This window comes from Gallus gallus, chromosome 11 (genome assembly GCF_016699485.2).
Source record: "Gallus gallus isolate bGalGal1 chromosome 11, bGalGal1.mat.broiler.GRCg7b, whole genome shotgun sequence".
Classification (NCBI taxonomy): domain Eukaryota; kingdom Metazoa; phylum Chordata; class Aves; order Galliformes; family Phasianidae; genus Gallus; species Gallus gallus.
Genome location: NC_052542.1, coordinates 2,184,120 through 2,205,882, shown reverse-complemented (window position 1 = coordinate 2,205,882; position 21,763 = coordinate 2,184,120). Strand labels below are relative to the sequence as shown.

General features: G+C 47.2%; 1 protein-coding gene across 2 annotated transcripts; it reads right to left on the bottom strand.

The window, feature by feature from the left end:
* Nucleotides 1–1,010: 1,010 nt before the first annotated feature.
* AMFR (autocrine motility factor receptor) lies at nucleotides 1,011–21,725 on the bottom strand. 2 transcript variants are annotated; one of them, XM_040646034.2, is made up of 14 exons: nucleotides 21,221–21,725; nucleotides 21,045–21,137; nucleotides 19,718–19,882; nucleotides 18,024–18,176; nucleotides 14,919–14,959; nucleotides 14,061–14,193; nucleotides 13,407–13,540; nucleotides 11,627–11,737; nucleotides 9,553–9,743; nucleotides 8,967–9,070; nucleotides 7,150–7,284; nucleotides 6,017–6,100; nucleotides 3,879–4,063; nucleotides 1,011–2,543 (listed from the first exon to the last, which is right to left on the bottom strand). In XM_040646034.2, exons 1-14 carry the CDS (start codon nucleotides 21,653–21,655, stop codon nucleotides 2,396–2,398), a joined length of 2,112 nt encoding a protein of 703 aa, XP_040501968.1. In that variant the 5' UTR covers nucleotides 21,656–21,725; the 3' UTR covers nucleotides 1,011–2,395. The 2 variants fall into 2 exon arrangements, with proteins under 2 accessions (XP_040501968.1, XP_414064.3); XM_414064.8 differs by having other exon boundaries at nucleotides 21,464–21,725.
* Nucleotides 21,726–21,763: the final 38 nt, after the last annotated feature.

Sequence of the window (21,763 nt, the reverse complement as noted above, 5' to 3'; positions counted from 1 at the left end):
CATCTCATCCCCACCCCTATCCCGTCAGAGGACCTTACTGGCTCATTTGTATCTCTACCTCCACATTATTCGCTCCGAGTGGGATTCAGCCCGTGCGAGCTCTCAGTCCGGGCTCTGCGGGAGCGCTCAGCCGCGGGCACGGCCGCCCCCCAGCGGCTGCTCAGGGCCCGGGCACGGCTGCGCTGCGGGAGCGGGGCGGACGGGACGGGGATGTGCGGGGGGTGAAGGTGGGGGTGGTCTGCGCACAGCCGGGCACGTCCTGAGAAAGAACAACTGGGTATAACACAGGCTGAGCAGTGCGCCCAGGAGGACTTCGTGAGGGCCCACAAAGCCACGTGCAAGGCCTGCACCTGGGGCATAGCAACCCCCACTGTCAGTACAAATAGGGGATGTAAGGATGGAGCACAGCCCTGCTGAAAAGGACCTGGGGGTACTGGTGGGTGGGAGCTGCACGTGAGCCAGCAGTGTGCCCTCACACCCAGAAAGCCAACTGTACCCTGGGCTGCATCCAAAGCAGCACGGCCAGACCCAATAGCAGCCCTTGCAAAGTCTGTTGTGGTAGGACAAGGGGAAACGGCTTCAAACTATAAGAGGGGAGATTCAGATCGGAGATAAGGAAGAAGTTCTTTACACTAAGACAGTGAGGCAGCGGCACAGGCTGCACAGAGAGGTGGTGCTGCCCCATCCCTGCAGGCAGCCGAGGTCAGGGAACGGGGCTCTGAGCACTGCTGGAGCTGTGGGTGTCCCTGCTCAGAGCAGGCAGTGGGAGCAGACGGCCTTGAAGGTCCCATCCAGCTCAAACCATTCTGTGATTCTGATTCTGCACCCCTGCAGCCAAACTCTGCATTGTCCACACACCCAACAGCTCTCATTCCTACCCAGCAGGCTATGGGACAGCCCCAAATCCATTTTATTTTCAGTCCCCCCCAGACACTGTTTCTCCTCTATCTCCACGTTCACACTGTGCTTGGATTCCCATCACACAGAAACACACAGGAATTTGCAAACAATTTCCAACACTGATCAAGATTTTATTTCATTTTTTTTTAAACAATAAAACCAAACAGCTCTGAGCAAAACCAACCATCTCAAAAAAAAAATTCCTGGCATTTACTAACAGCATCGCAAGGTAAGGCTTCCCGAAGAGTTGCACTGAAATAAATTACCTTCACCTAAACGTCAACGCAACGCCTTTCGTTAAAGTCACCTTTAAACGTCCCTAAAAACCAACAGTAAAAAAAGATACCAACGATTCTAGGTAATACTGGGCTCCTTCTAAAGGGCAGTGGTACAAGAACTCACTCATCAGGAATTTAACAATTAAGCCGCAGCTGTGTAAATCCCACTACGCAAGCTAGCATTGCTGGTTCCGGGTGTGTGTGGGGTCAGAAATTCCCTAGAAAAATCCCAGATGGGGCTGCACGGTGCCCGAGGGCCCTCAGCCCTGGTGCTTCTGTCTCGTGGTGGAGTCGTGGGGTTAAAAACGAAACAAAAAGCACAATATCAGAGCTATCTCCAGCCTCTGCCTTGGAGTCCGTGTTGCTCTGCAGTCCAGAACAGGTGGGCTCCTCAATGGGATTCCATCAGCTTTTGGTAACACTGAATTCTGGGGGCTGAAGCCTTCCCTGTGCCCCCTCTTCTCCACTCCACTCCTCCCCGCTTCTCACTTCTTTCTGGCTCTAAAAGGAAAATAGCGCAGCCCTGGGGAGCGAGCAGAACTACAGGCCTGCCAGTGCCAAGAGCCCAACAATGGTGAGCAAAGTGCTGTATGCTGGAATCACTGTGACTTAGCGCATCACTGCACAATTAACAATTCCATTTTTTCCTATGTTATGTTGCCAGACAGCTTCCATCCGCCTACAAACGGACTTTCCAGCAGCACTGCAGCCAGCCGACGCAGCTCCTGCCTTCGCTACGGAGGTGAGCTGAGAGCGGCTGCTCACCTAACACAGGGTTTGCTGCCAATCCCTGCGCTTCCTTCCCCTCTTGCAGTCACTCTCCCTGGCCTCAGGATGAACATGCCATGCCCTCCGACCTGCACCCACAGCTGCTCAATTCAAACTCATCTCCCTCAGCTTCTGCTGTGCAGTCAGGCTAACGCTTCGTGCAAGCCACAGAAATCACACCGGTGGTTTACAGATTGCCTTTGTCTGTGGAGGGGATCAATGTCACATAGAAAATATTACAAAAAAAGGTTAATTTGTCAGCTGTCCAAACATGATTAGACCACATGCTTTATACAGCAGAGCGGCAGCCAGCTCACTGGGCAGCACAGCTAGCTGAACTCTGAAGTGACACTTTCCTGCTGGTATAGAAAGCGCAGGGGTTTTTTTTTGTATTTCATTTCTTTTATTCAACATTGCTCACGAGGAGGAGGAAGGAGAAGCAGTGAGCGCTATGAGTTCTGCTGCATCTGCAGTCTCCGCTCGGCAGCGGCTGCCAGCGTCCTGCGGCGCAGTGTCACCGGGTCAGCAGAGGCTCCCTCGGGCACTGAGGGCTTCTCCGTGCTCAGCTCTTCATCTGAGGTTTTGTTCAAGTAACGCCTGCAAGAGGTGAAAGGGAGATGAGTGAGAGCAGCCCAACCTCAGTTTGGCTCCAGAAAGCAGTCGGTGCTTTCAGGAAGCAAGGTGGGAGCTGAGGCACACCAAAAGCTGGACAATAGTTTGCATGGACACACTAACGACGTACTCAGACACTGAGACCTGAGGTGAGTTACTGACTGGGTCCCACCGCTGCACCACCTGTAAGTGCAGGAAGCACCTGCAGCTCCCTCACCGAGGACAGGGAAGGCGCTGGCAGATGGGCACTGGGGCTGCAAAGCACCATATCATGCAGCAATGCAAGGACGCAGCTCCCAGAGATAACAGCCTGATTCATTTCTGAGCTCAGAGACAAAACACAGCAGTTGGCAATTCCACAGCTCTTCAAGCAGGAAAGGAACTAGAAAACTACAAAGTCAAAAACGCTTCTGTCTCACTACATGTCATTTTTCAAACAAAGAAAATGATTCCATGAGCAAGCCTATTTACCAACACTCAGAATGCACCATATCCCCCAGTTATTCATATATAGGCATTTCGGTGTATTTTTGTTGGCCCTTTCAGCAGTCTCTCTGAGATAAAAATGGATAACACTGGTTACAAATGCTAATTGGACTTGATGATCTTTAAGGTCTTTCCCAACCTGAGCAATTCTATGATTCTACCTAAAGCTCCAAAGCGCTTTTTCTTTCTTTTTTTTTAAACCATCAACTAGATTCTAGTAACGTTCTCCAACATGACTACAACTCATGTAAAATAAGATTCTACATGCAATACTAGTTGAGCTGGAAGAAACAGCTGGCCACACTCACTTTGGCAGTGCTGACTTGTTAATCAGAAGCTCTTCTGGTCTGTCAGCCCTACACAGCTCAATACTTCCTCTTGCTCTGTATTTGGAAAGTGGTGACCGACAGTGAGCTCAGCTGCAACAGCACACAGCGCAGGCTGACACCTAGGCAAGGAGATTAGCTAGAAGTGTACGAGGAGACTCAGCACAAGCAGTGTTTCCTCACTTACTAGAAGCTGAAACTAAAGCTCACTGAAGCTGGAGAAATCACCCTATGACCTTTGGATCAAGCAGTTGATCCAAAAAGTTGCAGAGCTTTACATCATCCACTTGGGAAGCTGTGTGCACGCTGCAACACAAGATGCTGTTTCAGAACTGGGTTTATCAGAGGCACTGGTCTTAAAGAGCACCTGAGCATGCTGCAGCAATGTATTCATCCCTCTTAATACTCTTTGCACCACCCCAGTCTTTCAGTTGTCATAATCCATGTGACAGCCATTCCGGGAGATTAAAACTGAGTGGCCATGCTGAAGCTTTAGGAAGGTACATACTTTCGAGCTTGCTGCAACAAGTCCTCCTTTCGCTGAACCAACATGCGCTGCCTCTCATCAGCTGACTTTGAAAAGCGACTTCCCCTGGCTTCAAAATCTTCTGCTTCACTGGGTTCTGCCTCCACTTCGCTCAGTTCTCCCATTTCTTCCAGTCTTGAGTTGAGTTCAAGTGGCACTCTTTTGGTCTAAGAGAAAAAGAGGAGGGAAGTTAGGAAAACAGGTTTTTCTTCAATTAAAATAAAAGTCTCAAGTCTGTGCAAAACTTGCCAACAGGGCTTCTTTGCATCAAAATAACAAGCTGCAAAGAGCTGCCACTTTCTGAGGCACTGAAAGAAGGTAGGCTCTCACCTGCTGCACCCCCTTCCCTGGTCTGCTTTGAAAACCCCAGCTGAAATACAGAACAAAGCTCATCCAAACCACGTTCAAAGAGCCTGTATTCTGTGTGCCTCACACACCGTGCGTGGAAAGGATCTCAGAGACATCAACATTAATTACTCATAATTAATGCTCTCTGAAAACAGGGCTCTTGATGTAGCTAGATTCCAGAGAGCTGACTCGATCAGCAACGTAACAGTAAAGAAGGAATGACAAATGTATTCACAAAGAGGATGTGCAGCACACCATGCACCGCGCATCGGCACACTGCCAACACTGTTGGAAGCAGCCAGCAGCACTTCCCCAAACTGCCCACATCTTGTATCAGCACAGAACCCCCAAAGCCACCAGCAGTATCTGTGGGGAAGGTATCACTATCTCCATCTTAAGTCCTTTGAATTCTAGATGGAATTAAGACATAACACGACACAGAGGAAAGCCCAGCTCAGTCGTGACAGAAGGTGCTTCTATTTCCGCCTGTGAGCTGCCCTAACGTGTCCTACTGCCAACAAGAACTCCAACGCATTTGCCACGATGTTGGACATCTACCAAAGATCCTAAGTGGGCATAAAAGATGGAATGCTTGTAAAACCTGCTCTAAATTTGGAGCACAAGGCAACAAGAACTGCCTCAGTCCCTCTCAGTGGCTGTATCATCAGGTGTGAAGCTGCATCTATCCATTATTTGGAAACACAAGCCTCACCCACAGGCAACGATGAGGGCTTCTCATATCCCTTCCTTTCTGCACTTAGAAAGCTTCTTACAAAATTATGTGCAATCTGCTGCAGTAGCTTGTTTGTTGCTAGATCTTTCCAAACAGACAAGAGTTTGACTGACCGCAGTAATATATTTTCCTGGCAAGAAGAAAGAGAACATCTACAATACACCAAGTGCTTGGTTAAACACTGAGATCAAAACTGAAGAGACAGAAAATAGACAGGAGTTTCCTAGAGGATGCCCCTAAGCTCCCAAGTCTTCTCTCAGCAACAGAAGCACCAACAGAAGGGAGCTAAGCAGGTTTGTCTCCCAGGTTTGTCTCTGTGGCTGTGTAACAGGGGTGTTCAGCTTGTCCTACACCAGCTGAACTGAACACTGAATGCACAGAGCTGCTGGTTTGGCCTGGCATCCCTGGAAAACCACTCATCTGCTGCCCTGCCAGAGTTCAAACACAAAGACCTCCCAACACAGCTCTTCTGTGGCAGGGTCAGCAGCAGCAGAGCAGTATTTCTGTGCCAAGGACATCTGCACTATGTTTGGAGTGTGGTGTATGTAAAATTCCTGCACGCAGGAGAGCAACAGAAGTCCCCACAACACCACAGAATAGTAGGGGCTGGAAGGGACCTCTAGAGCTCACGGAGTCCAACCCCTTGCTGAAACAGCTCCCTGCAGCATACCACACAGGTGGGTGTCCAGCCGCGTCCTGAGCATCTCCGAAGAAGGCTCCACCACCTCTCTGAGCAGCCTGTTCCAGGGCCCTGTCACCCCACAGTAAAGAAGTTCTTCTACAAATTTGTGAGGAACTTCCTCTGCTCCAGTTTTTGGCCGCTGCCCCTTGTCCTATCAATACACACCACTGCACAGAGTCTGGCCTCATCCTCTTGCATCCCATGCTTTACACATTTATAAGCACTGATAAGATCCTCCCTCAGTCTTCTCTAAGCTGAACCAACCCGGGTGTGTCAGCCTTTCCTCACACAGGAGATGCTCCAGGCCTTCATCAACTTTGTGGCCCTCTGCTGGACTCCTAGGATATGCCATGTTACCTGGGTGACTGTCCCAGTATCCTCCTGGTCAGCGCTGTGCCGTTCCACAGAACTGTTTGAAGCAGGTCTAACAGCCTCTGCACGCTGAAACACAAACATCACGGGTTTAATGCAGCGTGTGAAATAACAAAACCAAAACAAGCCCTCTGAATGCATTCAAACTCTGCCTTCTGCAGCATCATGTGTTGCATTCCATTTAGAAACAGATCCATTAGCAATGAACAGAAAGCACTGTGCTGAAAGAGAATTCTCTCTGCTTCCCCGCACTCAGGCTGAAACTGCACTCCAGATAACAGCACTATCTGATGTGCACGCAGCCAGAATTCACTATTCCTATTAGCAGAACCATTGTCCCCAGACTGCTTTACTGAGATGTGCTATCACTAATTAAGAACAAGGCACCCTTTTGCCATCTACTTTCTTTGTGGAAAACCCTCCTAAATGGTACGATTCAATCATCTGTCAGCAGAGAAATCAACTGGAAATGTTCTAAAGCTTCTGCACCTGAGCAACGGAGAAGAGCTGCTTTCACTGAACAAATATTTGTCTCCAGCTAGGACATTTTTAATACATATTTTTGACACGTGACTGAATATACTGCATTTATGGGGCTCCAGACAAAGGAAAAACTAACCCCAAGGTGTTTTTTCACTAGCATTTGGCACCGTGCCATGCATTTGAGACTACATAGGAAAGCACTCGATGTATCCTGCAGCCCAACTGCACCACCAGGGACAGCCCACAGCTCACTGGTGACAGTCTCCAGCTCTTTCACTTAAAAAGAGTGTCCTGCATTGAATATGGACAATGCAAAAGCATAGCTGAGAGCCATACTAATACATCAAAAGGCCCTTCCAAGAGCTATGGCAAGGAACAGATGCCTATACCTTAACCACACACAACAGTGAGATGTTCTGATCATATCAGACATCGCAATGTGAAGATACAAAACATGCCAGACAGACAAAACTGGTCTGCATCTTCCAACTGCAACACCTTCATACAGGTAAAATCTGAAGAGTAACAGTGCACTGAGCTAAGCTGAGTTCACTGTGCCTTTACCGATGCCACTCACCCCTACAAGCTCAGTCCATATGTAAGACAGACGTTTTAGGTGCAGTGTCATGACTTACCTGTGTAGGGAAAGGCACTTGGATGCGCCCTTCCAAGATGTTGTCAGTGGTTATCTCTACAGAACGGGTCAGCTGCAGATCCTGTAGAACTACATGATAAGGAACCTGAGGGAACATCTCCTGAATCTGGTGGGCCTGGAGAAAGCAAGGTTTGTACAGACAGTATTAGGGATATATAAAATTAGCTGGTAAGTGTCTTACTAGAAACAGGAAAAAAAAGGAACAGCTCAAAGTTTAGGTTATAATAACTCACGTGCAGGAAGAAAAAAAAATGAAGGGAACAAAAACCCATGCTGGCAGTGATTTACACGGCAGTGATTTACAGGGCAATACTTTGACTCCACTGAAGCCAACAGCAAAACTGCAACTCCTATGGAGGCACCACATGGTCCTGAAAATGTACGTTCCTATTCCCGGAGGCATGTAGATAGATAAAGGCTTCAAAAGATTCTCAACCATTATTTTGCAACAGCACCTTTAATGAAGATCTATGCAAAATCCAGGTGTGACTGAAAGTTAACTGAACGTTAAAAAAACACCTAAATAAAGTCATTTTTCTCTGCCCCAGATGCATTCCAAGATGGTAAGGACACGTGGAAGAGGTTTTAATCACATACTCTCTCCTGCCACCCTGTCTGCAGACCAGCTTTCATACAGTCTGAAAGCTCTGAACGTTACAAGGAAAAAAACTGAGCACAACAAATAAAACTGAGTACAAGGTGTTTGAAAAGCAAAGCAAAAAACTGCACCAGCTGACAGTGTGCTGAAATACAACCAACTGCAGCAAACTCACTCTCTGTTGTACCTATCTGTGACCAAAACAACTGATGTAGCATTTCAGCCCTTGGCCTTTCCCATGAAATACACCCCTAGGGTTTTATTCAGTAACACAAAGAACTTTCCTTTGTTTCTATTAAAAATGCGTAACGCTTCAGTGGTTTGCTAACTCTGCCTTTCCATTAAAGCAGACATTTCAATATAAGTTGCTACTCTGAATAATGCAGTGTTAAATCATTATTCATCCTTAACAAAAGCCCATTTGTGTCATTCTGTCCTGTAAAAAAACCTAAGCTGACTTCAGGTGGAGAGTCCCTGTATATTTCACTTAAGATCTGCCAACACCTTCCCACCCCCTGACCCCACCCCCCAAATAATTGTGGCCTTATCCTATCCAGGCTTAAACGATCACAAAGGCTTGGAGAGGTCTCATAGTGGGAAAGCTTTGTCACCTTCATGTGATACCTCACTGAGCACTGACTTGCCGCACACGACAGCCCGAAGAACTCAAAGGAAATGCCACTTCTCAAACTACAGAAATTCCATAATGCCACCTCCTTCTCTTCTTGTACTACAGCAGAGAGCGTATTCATGGTCAAACCTGGCACTTCATCCTCAGCACTCCTATCATTGTCATGAATCACTAAGTCAATTGTGCTACCAGTTAACCAACTAACAGCTAAATTTTCTGATTACTCTGACCCTTCACTACTAGAAGTTGCGAGTGAAGCCAAGTACTAAAGGAAAGCTAAAGTCACGTCAATCAAGCTAAGAAAAGGTCTATCCATCTACACCTACATCCCATAGAAAGTACATACCATTTTTCTCCATCACCTACTTACCCTTTGTGTTCACACATCCAAAACAACCTACAGCCATAGCTTCATTGAAATGAAGTTTCTCACTCAGAAGATAACTTCCATGTGGCACCCAAGCACTGCTCTGACTTCCTTCCCCTTCTGTTCTCTATCCACATGCGCCCCTTTCTCCCCACAGCACAAACAGGAAGGCTGAGGTCCAAAAGAGCCAAGCAGCCTTACCATAGCGTTGAGCTGGGAGTTGCTGGCTTGTGTGATACCAAGGATGTTGGTAGTATGCATCACTTCTACTGAAAAACTGGGCAGCCAGCTGGCAATTCGAGAGCCTAAGGACAAGAAATCACAAGGGAAGTCAGGCATGCATGCAAGAAGTTCTCAGCAGGCAAAGTACTTCCACATGTATTTAATGCAAGCAATCGTGTTTCCACAGGGTACATACAGGGAGTTCTCACTACAGTCTTCCCTAAGGATGGAGATGGCTGGAACAAATCAGTGACCACTCCTAGCTGATGCTGTCACAGAGGCTTAACAAGCTGAGGGCTAGAGGAGGATCATGAAAACAAGACTCTCTTGTTCCCATTAGAGGGAAAATTAAAATAACCCAGAACCAGATTCAGTTCTGGAATATGCAAATAACTCCAGCAATTTTACTAAAAACATGCCTGTTTCTGACCAAGCTGAAAATGGTCCCAGAGTGGGTCAGGTCCAACTGGCCTGCACCACAGAAACAAAGAACGCTCTCCTACAGAAGGCTGTTCCCTTTGTTGTTTTGGTCAGTAGCATCAGATGTCAGATCTGCTCAACTCACCATCGAAGTGGAAGAAGTGATTGTGCTGGTTCAAGCGTGGTCTGCCTTCTGCTACTGCCACGGGGACCAGGTTCTCATCCAGATTCTCCCTCTGGTGATCCTCCCTCACATGATGGCTGTCAGTGATATTAAGAGACATTCTGCAGGTTGGGCAAGATGTGTCTTGTTCGAGCCAGGACCGCAGGCAAGAGCTAAGAGGAACACAGTAACATTATGGTGAGTTTGCAGCAATTTTCCAAGGCATCATTATCACAAGTACCTCAAGTAGCTGCAGCATATTCTGTACAGAGCATTAACAAGTACACACAGACTGCTCAGAGATCATTTGCAAGGTATGCCTGATGATCTCCTGACGACTGGCTGTGTTCCTTTTCCTTCCAGCTGAAAATACTCAAGTGGTTTAGGTTTTATAAACAAGCTTGCAGATTTAGCCCAAATTCAACCAGAGCAAGCATGATGCCTGCCTAGCTCAAAACAAGCAAGATCGGCCTGGAAAGAGGGAACAAAGTGCCTTTTCTCTCACCATCTCAAGCTGAAAAAGGGCAAATAGCAATTGGGCAAATATTTAAAATGGATAAACTTTCATAGCAGTTCTGCCAGAGTGATGTGGATAGGAACATTCAAAGCTCTGAAGTATTTCTGAAAAAAGTCATGAGCCAAACCATCACAGTGAGTACAACTCTGGAACTTTATAAATAGATTAATACAATCCAGCATCTGCCACTGCAACGATCTCCTAATTCTGAACATTTGCTGTCTTGCAGAAAGAGAGAGGTGTTTGAAATGCAGATTTAAGCACTCAGAGCTGTGCTGTGGGTTACCTATTTTTGACATACCAGCTAAAGTCATCTGGTGTAATATGTTCCCTCCCTAAGAACACCAGTGAGGTAAAGGTAAGCGAGCTTCAGAGAAAAAAAAAAATACAAAAGGGTCATTTTAGATGCAGAGAAGATAAATTTCTGATGAGGAAACCCTGTGCTTCTCAAGTGCTCAGGAGGTGATTAAATATTCATTGATTCAGCAGCATTGGAAAAGGAGTTTCTGCTACTGAGGCAAATTATCTCATTAGAGACTTCTTGGAACACAGATAAATATTTATGGCAAGGTTGTCACAAATGACAACAAATTAGCACACGGATTCTAACCTCTGCTCTGACAGTTACCAGAAAAGTAAAAAGCTGTTTTCAGAAAAGAACCTGCTCAGATGACACCGCAGGGAGAATTTAATTGACCACGCACATTAACCAAATGGCACTTCAGAAATTCCCACTTTCAGCCCCACACCTCCTTTTATCTTTAAGCACAGATGTAAAGATGCATGCACTGCTACAGAAGATCTAAGGAAAGGTGCATCTAAGGAGCACTCTACCTCCACAAGCACCTACTGTGACTCACTACCAACTGAGTGCGAGAAACAGTGCAGAGAACGATCCTCCGGTGAAGAGCTTCCCAGCTCCAACTAGCAGTGCCTGGTGACCTCCCCAGCTGGTTTGTTTAACCTCTTTCATTCACAGCCCTGAGGGACTCAGACCCCAACAAAACCATCTAATTAGACGTGACTTCCACAAATGTCGTGGAGCATTCATCACCATGTAAAGATGCGCTGTACAAAGAATATTTACTATTTTTCTCCTTGAAGTTGGTATCTGAAGAGTACGTAAGGATCTAACTCCAATTTTTCTTCACTGCCTGAAAACCAACATGTGCTCATGGAAGAAGCAAAGCCTGAGATGAACGGAGGGGAAAAAAAGAAAGCCTATTTTACCAAGTACTTCCCCAGCAAGGCAGGGTACAGACTTGCAGCTGAGGTACCATAACTCAATACTACCTCTGTAGCAGCTGACAACACATACACTCTCAGTTCAGAGGAAAGAAGGCAGCAAGAGAAACAACTCCAACATGGAAGTGATGGAAGTGAACACTACTTTCGCTCTGTAATTAGAAACAGACCAAGAGGGCCCAGGCAGTAAGCAATCACAGCTCAGCTGACAGCTGGCTACTTGTTGCCTTGCTCTAAGTGTCACACTTCCCCACATAACCCCTCTCCCCAGGCCCTGCAGCCCCACCAACATACTTGTGGAAGAGATGGCCACAGGGGAGCTTCCGTGCAGACTGCATGGAGTCCCAGCAGATGGCACAGTCGTCATTATTGACTGCTAGCTCCTCAGGTGTTGCAACTGCAAACCTACAAAAGGAAGAGAAAGAAGTAATGATTACCCCAACTCAGCACAGCCTTCTGCACAGAGAATTCTGCGCTGAGGAAATCTTACCCTCCACATTCATTCTTCCTTGGGGAGACGTGCCAGGATGTTTGTTATCTTTTCCATAACTAGAACTCATACTGTAAATGAAAACTGTCACACATGTCCCTCCCATGCTTTCTTACAGAGTTTGTTTTGGCACATCTTGGATACACTGTACGCTCAAATAGCTCTGACTTACTGTCTTCCAAGGAGCATGATCATTAGGTTGACAACCTCAAGTTATAACCCGTATAGATTTGGCTTATGTCATTTTTCTAAATGAGCTTTAATAGCTGTACCCATTAAAATGTCTTCCTGGGATCCTAAGTACTTACGGTTTGACAAATTTTGCCCTCAGATTTCACCAACCTCTACTTGTCTTTGAATTATTATGTATTTAAAATACAGTGCCATGCAAGTATCTATTGCACAGTACCCAAAGACAAACAGTACAAACAGTACAGAGATGAATGGCACAACAACAGTTTGCAGTACTGCCACTGTGCAATACACCCAGAAGCCAACCACACAAACGCACAAAGCCAGCTCGCATGCTGGCAGATTCACCAAGAACCCAGAACACGGTTTTTCCAAAACAATCAGGATGATGAGAACACATTAAGTCACTCAGCAAGATGCCCAAAACATCTGCAACTCAAAACAGCTTTAAGAGCAATGTAAGGGGTTCAGCAGCTGCATTACCGAAAAGAAATAACACACTGTGGATGAACTTGTCTATGCAGCTCTTAACCTGGTATGACAGCACTACCTGACCTTTTGCAAAGAAAACACTGGGAATCTCCAGAGAAGACTGTTCTCTCTACCTAGAGCACAGCAGCAGGCATCAGAGCTGGTCAAATCCACCGGAGTCTAAAATGAAAATGGTACAGCAACGTACAGAAAAACTCCCCGTTGCTCTTTATTTTACTGAGGACACAGCTGAACTATGACAACACTGGACCAGAGATGGAGCAGCATCAGGTACACTCTTAGTTTTTAGCAGGCCTCTCCAGTTCTCTACATTGCCTTGGAACAGGGGGATGGCCTAAAGTAATCCTGAACAGCCCTCAGCTCCGCTCCAGCTACAAAGCTGGTTTGAAGTTGGCCTCACGTTTAATGAACAGGTTTTTTTTTTTAATTAATATTTTGATTAAATTTCAGGCAGTAATTGAACAGCACAGCCTGAGGAAATTAGAAGCATTAATTTCCATCAGAGCCAAAGTCAACACATGAAGCAGGCTGAGCTCTGCAGACCTTATGCCACCCCTACCACCTAGGGCAGTACATAAGGGCAAACAGAAGAAATTCTGAACTGAAGAGTTCACTTGTGACCAGCATTACTTGTACAAAAGCAGGATGTCTGGTAAAAGCCAGCCCTATGTATCTGTTAAACCGAGACAGAGTCCCTCATCACAAATACAATGAAAGCAAAGACTCTGTGAAAACACACCCCTAGAGCAGGAAGATTTCAGAGCAGGATTTTGAAGACAGCATCTCTCCAGCTCACAACATGCCATCATGTATCAAAGGAACATAAGAGAACCCCAATTTCTTGTCTGGGCTCCTCTCCCCACGGCACAATGTGTACCCCAGAGCACGCAGGCAGCTCACCGGGCCTCCATGTTTCCAACCACACGCAGGTAGTTCTTGTGCCGCCGAATCCTTCGCTGAACCTCATGGAACAGGTAGCGCAGCTGCATGAAGATCACCAGGCTTGCCATCGACAGCCAGATATTGCCAAACAGCTTTGGGAAGAAAACAAACAACGGGGATCAGAAGTGAGAACCAGGAGGCAGCTACAAGAAACTGCATCCGTTCTTAAAAGAACAAGAACCCAGAAAATCAGTTCTTCTGTTAAGAACACTCAAACTAACCACGCTTGTTCACAGGAACTGCTGCTCTTCACCCTCTCAAACACAACCTGAGCAGCACAGCATTCACAACCAGGAGAAATGGTGCTTGAGCCCTGTTTGTCTGAATGCCTCCTGCTGCCAGTGAAAATAATTCTGCCTGATTGCTCAGTAATAAAGCCAATTAAACAGGTAATTACACAGTAGTTAATACTCCATAACGAAGTTATTTATGAAGATTGCAATTACACAGGAGGAAAGAATGCCAGAAGCCCCATGCTACACTTTCCTCTCCATTTACTGAACTCTGCAACAGTTGGCTCGTGAAATAAGCAAAAGAAAAATACATATTTGAAATATCCAGCACCCACTGTTTTAAGGCAAGGCACTCAGCATTATCTGCAGTACTCCATACCAGCATATGGATATGATGCATCAAGTCCAGCGAAAGCAAGGTCAGCTCCATGACAAAATCCGTGTAGTACACATATGTGCCTTTACCTTCCCACGTTCCTTCATGGTTGAGATCCCAGAGATGAATTACATATCTGCAAGAGCACAGACATTAACGTTACTTGCTGGTTTTCATTAGCTAAAATCTCTAAGCTACTTATCTTCTGGATTTGGATTCTTTGCCCTTCCCAGGCCCAGCACTTTCTTTGTTTTCTCTCATTTTACTGATTTCAAACAGCAATATCTGACAAAGGCAAAAAGCAGCCAGTGCTCGGCCCACAGTGGCACTACAGATACCACCAGAAGGCACAACAGTGTTCACTAAACTCCTGCGTGCTCTCACAGCCACTTCTGAGATGACAGTACTGCATGCTGCAGATCCACATTGCTCAGCCTCTGAGGTGTGTCTCAGGTGAGGCATTACAGCTTAATGACAGACCCAGAATGCTGGTGGTGACCTGGACAAAGAGCTTCTGCTTTTCTGTCATGCCCTACATACACCTTGCAGGTGCATGAGCATGCTACTTCTTTAGAGTAAAAGTTAGAGAGATCAGGATCTTAAAAGAAACACACTATGATGGTATCAAGGAGCATAAACCAATCTCCAAAACAGCAGCGCCAATCCATTTTAATCCACATCTTAAGCACTGCTCTATTAGCAGCCTCTAAAGCAATCCATGCACTGTAGAACTTCTGTTCCAAAAACAGGAGGGGCCCGTCCCCAAATACACATTTGCAATGCAGCAGGGTGACTGTATACAGCTCTTACATCCACACCACGTGCACAAATTTCTTGAGCAACCACCACAGGAGTACTCACCGCAAAATCACATGAGCAGTTCTGACTGTCACCAGCAGAGACTGCAAAAGAGGAAATAAAGATGTTAGCAGTGTTCTGGCCTGGTTAGATGTGCTGAGTGCTGAATACTGTGCATTCAGAGCAGCCTGAAATCTTGTGAAACAGCTGCATACGCAACATAACCTAGAGAGGTTGTCACAGGTAAGTACAGAGAACATAACTGAGAGCACCAGAAAGCACAGGAAAACAGCAGTCTGAAGACAAACCACCAGAAAGGTGCACTTCTGGACAACCTAAGCACTTTGCCACGGAGGAACCACGGCCCCATCACTGCTCTCAGCTGTGGGGCCCTTTGTTGTGCCACACCATGGGAGCAGTGGGGCAGGATGGACCCCCAGCCTGCCCACAGCCCCCCACAGCTCGCAGGTGTCAGGAGGTGCCACAGCACAGGGGATTTACAAGGAGTGATGGCACACCATGCCTGCAGAGCTCCCTGCTGGCACGCCTTCAGCGCAGGCATTCAAGGCAGCAATGGAATAAAAACTTCATAAACACTAAGGTGCCACTGTAGCAATAAAGGTGGTTTTGAATGTTTTTGCATTCTGTCCAAAGAAAGGCTTTAGAGAAAGACACACAAATCAAAGAGCACAGAAACAGCTACAAATGTAGCAGTAGCTGATCCTGCACTGTGCACTGCGCTGGGCACAGACACCTTTCCCCAAACAGAACTCAGCACTCAGGCTGCTCTATGGGGCTGTCAAACCCCACTCTGCCTCCCCCTATCCTAAATGTGGGTCAGAGAAAGAGACTCCGCTCTGTTCTCAGGGTTTTGGCTACAGAGGAGCTTTGAGCAGACCACAGAGGAAAAGTAAACATGTCCCATTGCTCACCACACAGGCAGTGAAACGGAACGACCGCCCGAGCTGTGGGTGGATGCAGCACGGAGCACAGTGATGTCAGAACTATGACACGTGGCAGGAAGTCTCCAGCAAGGAAGATGTTTGCCAGCAAGAAATCTGAAGATTTTTACAGCTTTGAAGAGGTTAAAACCTAAGTCAGCATCTGGAATCTGGCATTCCAACACTTCCCTCCAATCCACCGTTCTGCTGCCAAGACATTTAGCTGCTGGTTAGCAAGGCAACAGCGCAGAAAGCGCAGCACTGAGCCAGCAGCGACCCAGCTTGGTGGCCTGAGGAGCTGCCAGTGATGGCACACAGAGGGAACTGCTCCACACTGCACAATGCTCTCTGGATGATGCAGCACAGGGCAGGCAGCCGCCAGCTCTGCTCCTGCACGCTGACACGCACTGCTGTGAGGCACTGCACAGTGGGCGCTTGCAGTCAGGGGAGAGATGAATAGCTTAATGCGGCTTAATGTAATTAGATACACTCGAACGGAATACATTTGGCAGGGCCCCTCTGGAAGCCACCACCAGGAACACATTTCAGCCTTCAAGCTTTAATGCTCTTTTACTGAGAGCTTGAGGACCACGAGGTGTCACTACCAGCACCTGGAAGAAACCTGAATGTTTTAATCCACTGCCACGAGTGTTGGCTATTGAAGTTGAAGGAACTCCTCACAGTCATCCACAAAGGGCATATTGAAAAGTTGCTGGAAGGGACAGGGTTAGACAGTTCCAGGTGGAAAGGATTAAACAGACAAGAATTCTTTTCCTTGGAAGGAGAAAGGTCCATAAAATTACAGGTGATGTGAAGAAGAGTAAACAGGGAACAGTTCTTTGCTATCATCACCAGTGTATCAGGCAATAGTGGTAGGGAATGGGGACGGTACCAGGCAAGTGAGTCCCAACAACTGGAAGAGCTCACCTGTGTACACAGCACAGAGTGAAACGTGGAATTGATTGCACTCAGACGCTGCATAGGCCAAAGTATAACTAAGGTCAATGAACAACCAGACAACCTCCCAGTCTGCCCACAGCCACCAAACCCAGCCTGCCGCACAGCCCTTGGTGTTCTGAGAGAAGCAGAATAGGGCAGGAGACCCTTTTCTATACATCCTCCACAGCACAGAGGGCAGCATGGACCTGTGGCTTGACTGAGGACCATACACCTACACTCTCCTCTGTCAACAAGCAGACAGAACAGCTGTAGTGAATACATCAGCACCAAGCACCATGCAGGCAACTCCTGGAAACCAAAACACTCCCTGATAAACCTCCCCCATGCTGGCACAGGGCAGATACACCATTCTGCTGAGCCAAGATAAGAGATGCAGCATTAACAAGACCTCACCTATTAGAGACAGCAGTAAATCTGCAAGAACTGCAAATCCAACCCTGCAGCATGTTCTTCTATTTAAGAGAAAATACACTGATGTGTCCAGTAACTGAGCACCATATTATCCTGCTATCAACTGATTGTTTTTGCTAACTCCAAGTATGAATTCCAGGTAGTGGAGAAGAAAAACAGATCTTAGGTGTTATTTGTTATCAGGACTAAGGATGCACCAGCGTAACTTAGTTGCAGTGACACTGGTTACCACCCCTTCACTTGTCACTTCCTCAGGCAGAGTGCAACAACCATGGCATCACAAGCACACTGATTGCACCCCACGAACACATGGACGTGTACTTCACAAACAGCCTGACATTTACAGAGGTGCACAAACACAAACTGCTCACCTCACCTCAGATGCAACTATTCAAACAAATCCCATGGGCATGCCTTAGGGAAAGGATGTTAGTTGTGATCCTTTTAGGGAGAAATGAAATAGAAAATACAGCCTCAAGGGAACAGCTGAAGTGCACATTATGTGTACATTCTGTCCCTCTCCCTAACTGCCATTTCAACTACGCCTTCTTGCAATGCTCACGAAGCACAACCATTATTTTTTCATACACTGCCATCTGATTTCAGCACCATCTCACAGATTTATCTTCTCGTTCCCTTCTTCAGACAAAGAGTATTTGTGGGCTTAAACTTTGAACAGAGAAAGAATGCACATCTGGCAACTATCTTAAAACAGGAGAGGGGCTGGTATGCATCTTTGGAGCTGCTGCTTCTGGGAAACAAAAAGAAAACCCACCACGAGCCAAGAAATGTCACACAGCCCCAGCTGAGGAGTGAAAAGCAGAGCAGAAACAACACCATATGAAAGCAGTCTCACCTCTGCTGCCATGAAAGCCAAGGTGTGCATCCCATGGGTGTAGCCAATAACACCACAGACAACTGCCAGCCCGCAGCAGGACAGCAGCATGGCGACAAGCAGGGTCAGTACTCTGATGTGGCTGCTCATGGGTGTTGTCGGAGAGAAGGACAGCTGCAGCACAAACACATAAATACATAACAGGTTTGAATTGTACTTCATCTTCCCTGCCCTCCATGTTCACTTCCCCAGACAATTTTTCCTTCTTTTGTTTCCAGAAGAAAATCAGTCTCATGACCTCAACCACACAGCACAGCAATAAGCACTGTGGAATAAAGCTAAAGGGACACACCACCACAAGGCATCACTCATCTCCCTCTCATTTACATTCACAGGGTTTTTTGCAGTCAGAAGGGATCATTTTGATGATTTAATCTAATGCTTAGGTCACTTGTGTGATAAAACCACGGGAGCTTTCTCACCCAGTAGTTTCTGTATCAAATCCACAGCATCTTAGGATGAACTCAACAACACTGAAGGAATGAAGCAACACTCTCCAAAAACTTGCCTGCAGCTACAGACTGCTGGACAGAGCCTACTGAATATGGTCTCATTCAACAACACATATAATATATTCATCATCTAAGCTACCTCGACAGTATGCTATATCTAGATCAAGTCAACAGTTACTAAAGAGGGGTCCATGTCCTTATTTTCAGGGCAGGAAGAACAGGATAAGGAAAGGAGTTGCCCAAAGCTTCACCCACTCTGATTAAAGTCGACTCCCATGTTTTGTTTTAAAACCAATTCCTTCTTCCTTGTTTACATTTGGTTCAGTTTCTCATCCAGCTGAGCCTATAAGGCAGATCACACCAGTATCATTTGTCCAAACAAAGAACTATGATACACGCTTTGAAGGCAGAAGGGATATAATGAGGATTTCTCCCCACATGAACTTTGTTCTCTTACAGCCCTCTGAACAAGCCCAGGCCTACTGGTTCATTCCCGTCTCAATTTCCCTAGCCCCAGTCCATCTCGTTTCAAGTTCGGTGCTCAGTTCCTTAGGATATTAATAACAAAATAAAGACACTACAAAGCTACCAGGAGGAAATTCATGGATTCAGTTTAGATCAAATATTTTTATTTCAGGACAGAGGGGCTGAGGAAAACGCACATGCATTATAGATGCTTAAAGAACAAGACTTACTGTTCAATTTCCTGTTCCATCTTCCTTGCCTAGCTTTCAGTTTCTGAGTCTCCCTACCAAATTTATTGCTGGTATTAACAAAAATTGCACATAGCTTATGAAGAAAGTTGTGTTGTATACTGTAAAGGCTTTGGCACTCAGCACTGGGTAGATGTAAGTGAGCTTGAAACACGAGCACAGGATCCACACAGAGAAGTTTTATGGATCAGTCCCAAAGGAGACCATTCTAAGGGAAGTTGTGCTCAACAGATTTCTCTACTGAGAGCTGTGCAGACGGGACACAGAGTTACGCAATAGTAATTACGGGGCATATATAAGGAGCAATTCATTGAAGAAAATAAATATCTTTGGCTCTGTTTATCAGATGAGAAAACTGAAGGAGTAAGATCGACATGGCATTCCAAAGCAATCATTTGAAGCTAATGGAAGGTGATCTGCTTGCAACCTATCTTAAGCCAGTGTCTCTAAATTTGTAAATCCCAAAAGAGGGCTCTTCATCAAAACTTACATATTCAAAGCGATCCTTGCAGAGCTGGACCATGAGATGAAGAAACACAAGCCCAGAGAACCAGAGGCACCACATGACCACTTCTTCCACTGTCTGAACATTCAGCACACCAAAAATGAAGATGAACTTGTAAAAGATGAAATTCCAGAACTTATCCTTAAGATGCTGAAAAGAAAGGCACTCGGTTACTGTGGAGAAAGCACTGACAATCCACACGTTTTGTTAAAGAACATAATGAAACCACCAGAAGGACAGTTAAGACATGCCCAGAACTCCTTCCTGATGCTGACAGTGTTGGTTCACCAGCAACAATAACCTAAAGCATACTTCCACTATCCAGAAATGAATGGATCCAGTCACTTTCACTTCTGTTCTTAAGAAAGGAGAGAACCTGGGAATTATCACTGGTTAAAATTCCACATCCTCACTGTCACCATGTATGACCAAAAAAGAGCCTGACCAAATGGATTGTTTGTTATATACTTCACTCAGAGGCTCTAAAGGAGTGAATCCCAGATACAACAGGCTTTGAGGGACCCATGGCTACTCACAAAGCCTCACATGCCACAGATCCGCATGCCAAAACCGATCACAGCCTGATTTTTCCCAGAGAACTATGTTTATGTGCTTATTTTTAAAATATCTACTATTCCAACCACTGCTGCTGCTTTTATCTTTTGCAGGATCCTGCTTTTAAAAAGCCTGGGCTGTAACAGTCCTCTAGCTGTGTTTTGACAAACTTTCTCGCCCACAATAAGTGCAGGAATGAGCAGCGTGTCCTGCACGCTGTGTCCTTCAGTCCTGGCCACACACATGCCTGACCACTCTTCAGCTATCCCCTCCATGTCTGAGGCTGGAGAGCACCCGTACTTGTGCAGTAGCCAGGGCACAGAGCAAGGTGTGAGAGTTAGCAGCACTGGCACTTCCCTAACTGTGAAATGCAGCGGAGAAATGCTGCCACATACAAGGGAAACAGGGAAGAAACACACATGTTATGAATACCCTGAACTGAGGTGGGCTTGTAAGAAATCTGGTAACACGTACAAGGGTTTTGAAGCTGACCCCAGGCTGGTAAAAGATCGTTAAACAAAGGAGAAGTTCCCTCCAGACAAAAACTGGAAGCCTATAATTGCAGATACAGCAGCTAACAGCAAAGGGCTTCCTGGGGGGATCGTTTTCTACATGGTGCTATCGGACAGCACGCTCAGCACAGAGAACTCAAAGAGGCGGGGCTGCAATTTGCTTTAAAGCTGATTTATACTGCGTATTCGGCAACTCCACACAGAAAACACAGCAAGGCGTGCTGCAACGTGCTGGGCTGCCTTACCTGCCTCTCGCTGACGCGCAGCGGGCCAAACACCACACGCTGGATCAGCTTAGCGACCAGCATCAGCACGCAGCACGCCGTGTTCACGAGCACCTGTGCAGAAACAAAGCAGTCAGCGACAGATCCTTCTGTCCTGATCCGGGAGGGAGGGAAGGCACGAGCCTAACAGAGCCTGCCTTTGTGCGCCGCGGAGCTCTGGTGAAACGCAACCCTGCCCTCCGTGCGACACGGGCTGACCGCTCCCCTCGCTTCTTTCTAGAAACGCGAACCCCCGCCCGGCAGAACGCCCAGCAAACAAAGCTGCCGCTCGGCAGGAGCTGGATACCCGCACCGGCGCGTTCTAGCGCTAAGGGCCGCGACGTCGGCACAGGGAGCGCGGCTACAGCCCCCAGCGGCCCCCGCCCGCCGCCCCGGCTCACCCAGACGCAGAGGCTGTCGGACAGCAGGTAGTACGCGACGTCCAGGGCCCGCGGCCCGCCCGCCCGCTGCTCGCCGGCCGCGCTGAGGGCGCGCTGGGCGCTGAGGGCGGCGGCCAGCAGGGCCAGGCCGCTGAGCGCCGCGTATGTGCGCAGGCTGGGCCAGGGGAAGCGCTCCAGGAACAGCAACGGCATCGCGGAGCCCCGCGGCCGCCGCCGCCGCCGCTCGGCCCCGCTTCCTGCGGCCTAGCGCCCGCCCGCCGGCACCGCCCCTCCGCCCGCACCGCCCCGCGCTGAGTCACC

Coding starts and splice junctions, on each gene's coding strand:
- AMFR (XM_040646034.2), bottom strand. CDS start 21,655: ATGCCGTTGCTGTTCCTGGAGCGCTTCCCCTGGCCCAGCCTGCGCACA. Junction 18,177..19,717: donor GCAAGGATCGCTTTGAATAT/GTAAGTTTTGAT, acceptor TTTGTGCTGCAG/CTGTCCTTCTCTCCGACAAC. Junction 11,738..13,406: donor GTTGGAAACATGGAGGCCCG/GTGAGCTGCCTG, acceptor TTCCTTTTGTAG/GTTTGCAGTTGCAACACCTG.